General features: G+C 37.9%; 1 protein-coding gene and 1 pseudogene across 1 annotated transcript; both read left to right on the top strand.

Moving 5' to 3' along the window:
* Window positions 1-3,896: 3,896 nt before the first annotated feature.
* Window positions 3,897-6,988, top strand: LOC143622503 (protein ALTERED PHOSPHATE STARVATION RESPONSE 1-like; annotated as a pseudogene).
* Window positions 6,989-8,438: 1,450 nt separating this feature from the next.
* On the top strand, window positions 8,439-9,694 carry LOC143622502 (ubiquitin-conjugating enzyme E2 28-like). The gene is made up of 3 exons (XM_077093629.1): window positions 8,439-8,677; window positions 9,154-9,258; window positions 9,356-9,694. The coding sequence occupies exons 1-3, from the start codon at window positions 8,480-8,482 to the stop codon at window positions 9,497-9,499; spliced, it is 447 nt and encodes a 148-aa protein (XP_076949744.1). The 5' UTR covers window positions 8,439-8,479; the 3' UTR covers window positions 9,500-9,694.
* Window positions 9,695-11,036: the final 1,342 nt, after the last annotated feature.

Genomic DNA, 11,036 nt, shown 5'->3' with positions numbered 1-11,036 from the left:
TCTCTCGGACAGTACTCTTCTCGCATCATGTTTTTGAACTCCTCCCAGTTCATCGCGTTAGCCAGTTCCAATCCAAGGATCTGCACGTTCGAATTCCATCAAGTGAGGGCAGAATCCTCAAGTGTTCCAGCAGCGAATTTGACCCTACTGGCAGGGGGACAATTACACATCTCAAATGCCGACTCGGCCTTCTCAGCACAACGCAGGAAGCCTATAGCTCCCTCAGTGCCCTTAAACGTACTGGGCTTGCAGTCAAGGTAATTCTTGAAGGTACACGTTCCACTTGGACCTCCAGCTTGGTTCTGAACATGTGCGGCTAAAGCGGCCGCTGCATGGTCGTTCAGCAGAGTTTGGAGTTCAGCTGCAGTCAAGTTGATGTTACCGCGACCGTGTCCAGCGTTTCTTCCAGCCATCTAGGTGTTATCATCCTTAGATGTCATCGTCTGAGGACACCTCTGAGTGTGCCTCCTCCTCAGCCGGTTCTTCCTCCGGTTCCTCTTCGGGTTCCTCCTCGGGATCTTCCTCGGGATCCTCCTCAGGCTCTGTCTCAGGTTCCGCTGCGTTCTGAGCAATTTGCATTTCCTTCATTGCCGCTGCCATGCGGGCAATCTCCTCCTTAGTCTCGGTTCCGTCTTTTAACAGTCCGGAAACGTTGGCTCTCGTATAGCGCATGTAACACACATCACGCTCCAAACATGAAACAACAGCTGCGAGAACTCGCTCTACAGGTTCGGTTATGGGTGGTAGGGTGTTGGGATAAGCAGGATGGTTCGGGTGAGGTAACGGGGGAACTTGTTCGCGATAGACCATACGTCTGATCATGTTAGGGTACCAATCCCAGCTAACGTCGTTTTCGTATATGCCTCCGGATAGGCGGTACCTCTTCGGTGCGGGAGCTTCGAGTTCCGGGACTACACGGGGTGGCGATGCGGTAGGTATCTGTGGTTCCTTCCCATGAGCATGAGTCATCGGATCAGATGATGATGAGGGTGGCGGTGTCGACATTCCTACAGGTAAGCCGTGTATGCGCGCGCGTATGATTGAAAGAGGTAAAGAGAATCGATAACAAAGACTACACAAATCTATGCAGTGCGTATCATTATAACTAATGGGTCGTCGCGGTTATAGTCTAGTATGCATGCAGCTTCTAGTTCGCTATAACCAATGGCTCTGATACCAATCTGTCACACCCTCAAAATCCACAAACGGAGTTTTACCGTCAGAGGGTGTGAACTAACAGGATCGGAATCATTAGTTATAATCAAACCATAAAACAAAGTTTCAAAACCATGAAAACATTTACGAGTAGTTAAATGCGGAAGCGTAAAACCATAGCAGACAATGTTACGTCACGCAGGACGACTTAAAACCCAATGATAATAGTTTAAAATAAATTTTTCATAATTAGAATGTTTCAAGGAATGCATGTTCCTAAACCGCGCGCCCGCCTCGGCTACCTGAGAATAACATACTAAAATTGTCAACACAAGGTTGGTGAGTTCACAAGTTATATAAAAATAAAGCGTTTAGCGTTTGCGTTCAGCGTTTTGCGTTACAGCGTTTGCGTTCAGCGTTTTGCGTTACAGCGTTTTGCGTTACAGCGTTTTGCGTTACCAGATAGTGTTATGTCAATTATATATCTATAGGTAGCTAGCCTATAAAACAAGTATCACTAAGTGTTCGACACCGAAGCTGACTGTTTATCATTTGCCTTGCCACCAGGTCATCCAGACCATGGTATGTGTTTAGCCAAGATTACACCCACTCGACCTCCAGTCGAGTTTAGTGTTGGGTGGGGTTTGTCAAACCCAGTAGTACTACTCAACAATGACTCGCTATTATTCAATATTAAACGGTTCGATGTGAATGAAGGACTTTAGTTAACGCGTTTGCCACTTAGTCTTTACAAGTGATATATAATCTATATTAACAAAATCTTAAATGCGTTTTCGGAGTATGTTATCTCCCCCAAGTGAAAAGCGTTTAAAAAAGTTTAAAAGGGGAAAGTGAAACTCACTGTTTGCGAAGTATTCCCAAAATAATTCACCAAGATGCGCGTCACATAAAAACACTCTCTAGCGTTCTAAAACAACAAAGAGATTTTTCTAAGTGTCGGAATATTATCGAGTCTCTAGACCCGGCACATAATACCTATGCATATAACATGTTTCGTGTTTCGTTTGTGAATTGTGTGTGACTTTAACAAATGTATTTGTGATACGTTACATGTGTAAACAATTATTTACGTGTCATGTATTCATAAAGTACATCACTAGCAATTACTCCCCGTAAGGGCAATTTGGTCAACACATAACAATTAACTAGCCATTATTCCCCATGAGGGCAATTTGGTCAAATCATAACAATTATATAGCAAGTATCATGTTTCATGCATTTTCACAAAATTCAGCAGCTAGTTTCACCGAGACAGAAATTCTACTTGAAAGATTGTACTATCTCACCGATCACAGCATCACAATTAATTTACCAAAAATCATCACAAAAGCATATATGTCTTAGGTTTTCAGAACATATTTTATTATATTTTTATTCCACATAGGTTTCTCACAATCATCAAATCATTACAGCAAACTCATAACAGTCAAATTCATGCGCAACAGAATGTTATTTGCAATTCCCGTTAAACGAAACATCCAATAAATGCAAGACCACTTGGGTTAGGTTCCTAACTCAACAAGTCAACTTCCAGAAGTGGAACCAACCCAATTGGTCTCGTAGTTCATGAGATATAATATTTACAAAACAACTTAACAGCAGGTATAACAGCTCAGCTTTGCACAACGTTTTTGTAAAATCATAAAAGTTAACTTTTCCACGTCCAAAAATTGCAAATTTACATTCTTTAGAAACTAGACTCAACCTAGTTTACTGTAGTATCAATAATCTCAACCAATTTTCACATTTACACTTCGTTACAGTCAATTAAACCTCAATAACACAATCTGTCCAGAAACTGTTTGCATCCAAACTCAACATATTAACTATCTATGGCCCATCATGCATTCATGTAACACTCTAGACTCCATAATCACTATCCATGCACATCAATTACACATTACATACATGATTAGGGTTTTTGTTTGAACTCAAATCAAAGACACAACAATTAACATGTAACAATATTCATTCTAGTTATCAAATCATTATCAAATCAACAACAATCATATTAGTTACATACACACATGAAATCGGCCATCTAGGGTTTTCAATTAACCCATTAAACATCAAAATCAAGTATAAAGGATGCATAGGATAGTCGTTTATACCTTCCTAGCACCTTAATCTTCGATCAAAAGTTGAAATTGATGGTTGTATGTGTGTGTATAGGTGACGGCAGCCAAGGAGCCAAGGGGAAAGTTCCGATCGGGATTTTGGAAGAGAAAGAAATAATGAGTTAGGGTTTTAGGTTTAGTATTATTTATAATAATATATGTTACACTCAAGTCCCTCAACTTTCAATTGTTGTTTTTCTAGCTTAATTAACTAGTTCTAGTACATTGAGTTAATTATAACAACGTTATCACATAACACATAAGTCTAACACATAATTATCACATAATTACTGTTTTGACGTTTTTCGTTTATTCACCAATCGTTTGCGTCAACTCGTTTGCGTTTCGGTGCAATTCCCGAAAGACTACACATGTAGTAAGTGTTAAGCGTCATTTAAACCCTAGTTTAAATGTAATGAGGTGTGCGTTATAGATTCAGTGATCTTAAGTTTGAATTGACGGAGTTGAGTTAACGGAGTTAACCTGAAATTGACGATTGTCACATCATTCCCATGTTAAAGAATTTTCGTCCCGAAAATTTGAGTCAAGTCGTGATGAGTGTCTGAAAAAGTAAGAAAAATTTTTAGTTTGTCATAAGTGAGTATGTGGAGAAGTTTATACGAAAGCCACCAAGTCCAAACGCACATAGTAGAACAACTCAAGTACATCAACAATGTTTACTTGTCAACCGAACCCACCACCGAGATCCACCGCCAGTCAACACTTCAACTCGAGCTTGAAGTCCAACAATGGCACCTCTCGTTCTGCAACCTGGTCAAAAGTCAGCGCGACTACATCCAATCATTGACCGGGTGGCTTCGGCTCAGCCTCTTCCAGTTCAGCAAAAACCCTTCAACCCAGACAAAACAAGACTCAGCAATCTACACCCTTTGTGAAGAATGGCAGCTCGTTGCCGATAATGCCCCTGATAAAGTTGCCTCGGAGGGCATCAAAGCCCTTTTGAATGTAATTCATGCCATAGTGGTCCAACAGTTTGATGAGCAAAAGCAAAAGAGGCGGTTAGACTCGTTTTCTAAAGAGCTAGAGAAGAAAACGATGGACCTTCGGGCTCTGGAAACCAAGTATGGGCCTAGTGTGTATTCGGGCCCAGATGGTAGAATAACGGGCCGGGTTGCTGATAAACGGGCCAAGGTGGAAGCTTTGAGGGTGAAAGTTGAGGAAGAGAAGGGGAAGTATGAGAAGTCTATAGGTGTAACGAGGGCGATGACGTTGAATAATTTACAAATGGGACTACCGCATGTGTTTCAAGCAGTGACGGGGTTTGCTAATGTTTGGACACATGCTTTCGAGTCGGTTTGCAACCAAGCAAATATATTGGAGGAGGTGAAGAGTATAATGAATTAGAGGTTTTGGGTGTTTGGATTGAGTTTTATGTGAATAGGAAGATGATTGAATGGTTGGACTCTTTTTGGTAGGAAGCTGTAGTTTATTATGTTATTTATTGTTTGTTCTTGAATCAGATATTTCTTGTTCTTGAATTTTATTAAAAAAAAAAAATGCAATGTCTTCATTTGTGACTATATATGTCACACAAACAGTGAGCAGCAACTCTGAATCTTCACATGTACATTTGAAAAAACAGTATACTACCAAACTAAGAGTCATTGGGCTTCACTATACTACTAAAAGTGTGTTTGGACCGATTAAGGAAATATTTGTATTCAATTGCTTTGCTAATATCCTAATTGATTATTTAGAAAACTCGGTATCTCAGTTGAAAGATTAAATCAGTTATGAAGGCTTGTTTGATCACGAACAAATAAGAACACGATATAACAAAAATCAGAATCACAAATTCAATTAATAATTAGGAATATAAACATATCAAAACACTTGCTGAATTTCTTTTATTTGCTAGCAACACTAGTATAGTCCCAAAATCATGCTAGTATTGGTATATTCCTTGTCAACATATTCTACTATTTTCTATTCATAGTAAATTAGTTAATTTAAATAACTTTTTAAAGTAAAACTATGTTGAGGAACAGAATTAATTAAATAAAACACAGACAACAGAATTACAAGCAACAACTTGTGTTGGTGTATGATCCAAGTTCATAAAATGCGTCACGGTCGGAAAGACATGTCTCTTGATCTCCCTCCTACACCAGCAACACCTTCCCCACGGTACCATTTGATTGCTGATCACAATGTACAATATTACCATTTGATCAACAATATCTCTACACGTTTGGAATCATATTTCTTCTAAACAGGATTACGTGCCAACCGTGTTTGATTATTTCAGTGCCAATGTCGTTGTCAATGGTGCCACTGTCAATTCCTAATTTCCCCTTTTTATTTACTTAATTAATTGTTTCAAGAAACAAATAACTAATGTTGTCAAATTCAAACGCTGCTAACAGGACAGGAAGATTACAACAGATTAAGACCCCGTGGGGCTGATGTTTTCATTTTAGCCTTTTCACTTATTAGCAAGAAGGTAAATATCTGTTGTTTTGACTTTTTAGAAAGAATTTATATTTTGATCGCTCTCATAATATCTTCTTTGATTATGTGCACAGTGGATTCCAGAATTGACACATTATGCTCCCGGTGTCCCAATAGTCCTTGTTGGAACCAAACTCGGTGAGTTATTAAAAGTGCAATCATTTATCTTAAAACACACAAATTTATAAATTGAATTTTGGTGGATTATAGATCTTCGGGATGATAAGCAGTTCTTTGAAGACCATCCCGGTGCAACTCCAATAAACAGCGCTCAGGTAAAGATCATCACCACATATAAACTTGTGCATCGGATACGGGTCGACCCGTTTATAGGTAAACGGGTCAAAACTGACACGTGTAAAAATATACATGATTGGACCTTTTTTAGGGAGAGGAGCTAAGGAGGACGATTGGAGCACCCGAATACGTCGAATGTAGCGCCAAAACACAAGAGGCACGTATAATTTTGCATTAGATTTTCTCTAATCACAATTTAGGAATGAGTAAATTGCGGTTTTGGTCATTGTGGTTTGCCGTTCCTCTTTAACCATTTTAGTTCAAAAATGAATCTTGTTTGGTTATTTACACATGTGTAAACTTGTGATTCGTGTATGTGATCACAAATTTAAATATAAAACATGATAAAAGGAACCCATATAAGGACCAAAACTGTAATTTACTCTTTACGAATTCATTATGTGACACCTGTGATCATGTTTCTCAGAATGTTAAGGGAGTTTTTGATGCTGCAATCAAAGTTGTTCTTGCTCCCCCAAAGTCAAAGAAAAAGAAGAAATCGGGTCAAAAGGCGTGCTCTATCTTATGATCCACAAGCAAGGTCAAATTGGTCAATGACGAAACGGGCCAAAAGATTATCATCAAGGCTACCCGTGATCGTCTGCGTGAAGCAACATTTGGCTTACCATGTGTCTCCACCATCCGTGTCAGGTTTTGATTTATTTGTTTCTATGTTTTACTTTTGACCCGAGAGATCCAGGTAGATTAGAAAAATTTGTTGTTGGATTCATATTTCGTTTGTGTCTTTATTTTTATTTAATCTATTTTATATGCTTATCTTATAGTTGGCCAAATGGTGCTTCTTATCTTATGCATTTCTTTTATTCTTTGGTCCATTTCTTGTAATCATAAGTAGAGAAATGTAAGAACTGTGCATAAACACTTGCACCTTTTGCTTTAAATATGATATATAAGACAGGTATGTAACTGCATAACCGGCCCACTTTTTCAAACAAGCACTAAGTGTTTATGCTATGTTTTCACATTCTCTACTATTTAGGTATGTAATGAATGCAAGGACGAGCGAAAAGCTGATTAGCGAAACGAAATAACCGACTCAAACTAATAACTGTTGGTTTAGATTCCTTTTTCTTGAAAACGAAGAACTACGGGCCAAAGCGGAACTAAACCACCATGAACTTGTTTATCAGTATTTTATAATGTATTTATGGCCTTAATTTGTTATTTGAGACTAAATATTTAGGCCCAAGTTCATTGACACATGATGTTAACGATTACTTTCAGCTTAAAGTTTCAGGCCCAAATATGTTTTTAGGCAAACTTTTTTTTGGGCCAAATGCATAATCAAAAACTGACCGTACGTAAAAACAAAACTGAAAAACTAAAATTTCAGTTACCGACTCATACACACCCCTAATTGAATATGCCCCCGTTATATTATGGACGCGTCATGTTGTCATTTTCAACTTTTGATGTTGAATGAATATGAAGATACAATTAGTGAATGCCCATTGAGCATCATCTTGATGTCTATTGATCACTTAGATTATACAAAAGTGGTGGAAGTATATTTAGGATTGTTTTGGCAAGTGGAACATCAATGGAGAAAGATTTTGATTCACTTGTAGTGGATCAAACTTTCCATCTTATTCTTTTCATAAACTTGTATTTGTAAGGTTGCCATAGGAAATTTAGATGGGGTTAGTTTAGTCAATCAAGTTGTATGCATGCATGTGTCCTATTATGGTAGACTAGTATTTTTAGAATTCTCCTGCATATAGACTTGATTGAAAAAAATAAGATGCCACAACCTGGAATTGAGATATTTTTTGAAAGCCAATTCGAATCTGCATGCGAAAAACCGAAAAATGATTTGCAGAGTTCGATAATAGTTATATATATGAAATTATAACAGTATATATTAATTATACACATAAATCCTTTGATACTTTCTTTCTTTTCATCTTATATCATTCAGCTAATAACATAAAAATCTTACTTTGTTATCTTATGTGAGACTCTCAATCCAATTTTAGTATACTAAATTGCATTAACTTATTTAAAATACACATGTATCATAAAAGGAAATGACGTGTTTCCTGTTAAACCGTTTAAAAAATATGAGTTGACGTTCGATATTCTTTTTATCACAAAAATTACGTCGAATTTATAATACATGGGATTGCTTGGAAAGTAATATTCGATTTTTGGTTTAATGTGAAATTAATATCTGGAAGTGATGAGCAAGAATCTTGTTGCTCTTTACCTGCATGGCCTTTAATAAACCCTTGTTCTTATTCACTCAAATTTTGTAGAATATATACCTTCTCCACTGTTTCTCTCTACCACTCTCTCTAGTCTCTACAACTATATATATACATCTCAAACCCATTAATAGATGCGCCAAACCATTTGTATTCTTTCATCATACACACACCCCCCCCCCCCATAGTGTCATGGCTTCTAGGAGGATTCTAAAAGAACTCAAAGACTTGCAAAGAGACCCTCCAGCCTCATGTAGTGCGGGTCCCGTGGCTCAAGACATGTTCCACTGGCAAGCAACCATCATCGGTCCAAACGATAGCCCGTACTCTGGTGGTGTGTTTCAAGTTACAATTCATTTCCCTCCAGACTACCCTTTCAAACCTCCAAAGGTACAAATTCTTCTCTCTATGGGAGATAAACGGGTCGTGTCAGATACGTGAGCCTGAACACGGAGCATGTTCGTGGTCTAACCGAACACTTGACTGTAAAGATTTTTAGTTTTTGTTGTTTTCACATACTAATATTTTAAATTCACATTTTTATAACAAAAAGTACATATTTATATAAAACAGTTATATTTTGATTATAAAATCTTATGTCGGTCTTGTTTTTAGTTTTAGATTTTGGCATAAGATATGCAACCAATTTAATTTAAAATATTGATACAGTTTAGAATAAAAAATATATGAGTTAAATTGGTCAACCTGTAAATACGTTGGGTTGACAAGAGCATGGCCCGAACCCGTTTACACCAAACCAAACACGCGAATATCGTGTTATGTCAGATATTCACACCCTTACTTGTCTTCACCACTTCAAATTTGTTGTTTCTAGTAATAATGTTTTTTTTTATTATAACTCCTAGGTTGCCTTCAGGACCAAAGTGTTTCATCCAAATATAAACAACAATGGTAACATATGTCTCGATATTCTTAAGGATCAATGGAGTCCTGCACTAACTATATCCAAGGTTTTATTTTTTCCTTTTCTTTTATGTGAAGGACATGCTAAATTACTTATTAATATAAGAAACTAACAATAATTTGTTTTGTGGGTTATATACCTAGGTTTTGTTGTCGATATGTTCTTTGTTGACAGATCCGAACCCAGATGACCCTTTGGTTCCAGAAATTGCACATATGTGCAAGGTCGATAAGTTCAAGTATGAAGCCATGGCTCGAAGTTGGACTCAAAAGTATGCTATGTATTGAAACATATGGTGTGAATCGAGTGATGTAACTAATTACAAATTCTTGTATGATGTTTAAAGAGCGACATAAAATGGAAAGAATTAGAAATAATTAGGAAATGAGGAATATGAAAGAATTATGATTGTGATTGTAATAGTAATAAATGGTTTTGAAGGTGGTATTGGAGTCGGATATGGATTTGAATAAATGGTAATTTGTTCTACATGAATAGAAATAGTGGGTCATTGGGTCATAACTTAGTAACGACTAGCCAGTTGCCCACGCGATACAACGGTATACGTGCAAACGCAACCGGTGTAGTACGTTTGTAACCTCGCAACGGTACGTGCGTAACCCGTCGGTGGTATGCATTTAACGTGCCATCGATTGGGTGTGTAACCAGTGCCAGTAAGCGCGCCACATAATGCGTATACGCGAGCAACCCGATATGTATAAATAATGTCATCCACGTAACTGATGCTTGAACACACATAACAGGTGGCGACAAGCAAGAAGCAAAGATGAAGTGTACGATAAAATATTAAATAAACTACTTTTAACCCAATCCTTTTTTACGAACATGTTGCGACCAGAAAACTCTAGAAAACGATGCTGTTGAGAGAATTGTAAATCTTATTATTATTCAAAATCAATTAACCAAATAACATAATCAAATATGCAGAACCTTTGCCAACTAAACAAGGTAAGTGATAAAAATAGGATTAAAATAATAGGAGAAGATATCATAAAATATATTCTATATTCCCCCTCAAGATCGAGGAGATTCGTAATGCCCATTTTGCCAAGTAAGAATTGAAGTTGATGTGCCCCGAGAGCCTTCGTTAACAAATTTGCTACTTGCATTTTGCTGTCAATGTGCATAGGCACGATATCTTTGGAATCTACTCTCTCTCGAACAAAAAAACAATCCATCTCCACATGCTTTGTTCTCTCACGGAAAACTGGATTTTTAGCAATGTGACGGGCTGCTTGATTGTCGCAAAACAAAGCTGTTAGAGAGGTGATTATAACTCACAAATCAATTAGCAACCATCTAACCCATAAGACTTCGCTAACCGTAGAAGCCATGGCCCTGTATTCAGCTTCTGCTGAAGAACGGGAAACAACCGACTGCTTTTTCGATTTCCATGAAATAGGAGCACCTCCTAACATAAGCAAGTATCCCGTTCTGGAGCGTCTGGTAAAAGGGCAACCAAGCCAATCGGAATCACAAAAGGCGGTTAAGACTGGTTCGCCGGCACGAGGGAGAAGAATACCTTGTCCCGGTGTCCCCTTTAAGTAACGTAGGACCCGATTCGCGGCTTCCATGTGATTATTTCGTGGGTCGGAAACAAACTGACTTAACACGTTAACAGCATATGTAATATTGGGGCGAGTAGCTTGAAGATAAAGGAGCCGACCAACCAGGTGCCGATATTGGCTAGCATCAACTTGAGCCTCACCTTCTCCTTTGTCTAATTTTAGATTCTGTTCCATGGGAAATGAGCTCGGTCGACATCCCAACATGCCGCTATCTTTCAAAATATCCAAGGTATAC

Source organism: Bidens hawaiensis, unplaced genomic scaffold, assembly GCF_021521415.1.
Source record: "Bidens hawaiensis isolate Kalapana, Puna unplaced genomic scaffold, B.hawaiensis_p1.1 tig00003169_1, whole genome shotgun sequence".
Lineage (NCBI taxonomy): Eukaryota > Viridiplantae > Streptophyta > Magnoliopsida > Asterales > Asteraceae > Bidens > Bidens hawaiensis.
Note: the sequence above shows the minus strand (reverse complement) of the source record. Positions and strands in the feature narration are given on the sequence as shown.

Excerpts from the sequence above, each read along its gene's own strand:
- LOC143622502 (XM_077093629.1), top strand. The coding sequence starts at position 8,480 with ATGGCTTCTAGGAGGATTCTAAAAGAACTCAAAGACTTGCAAAGAGAC. Across the intron at positions 8,678-9,153 it reads ACCCTTTCAAACCTCCAAAG|GTTGCCTTCAGGACCAAAGT; the intron begins GTACAAATTCTT and ends TATAACTCCTAG. Across the intron at positions 9,259-9,355 it reads CTGCACTAACTATATCCAAG|GTTTTGTTGTCGATATGTTC; the intron begins GTTTTATTTTTT and ends TTATATACCTAG.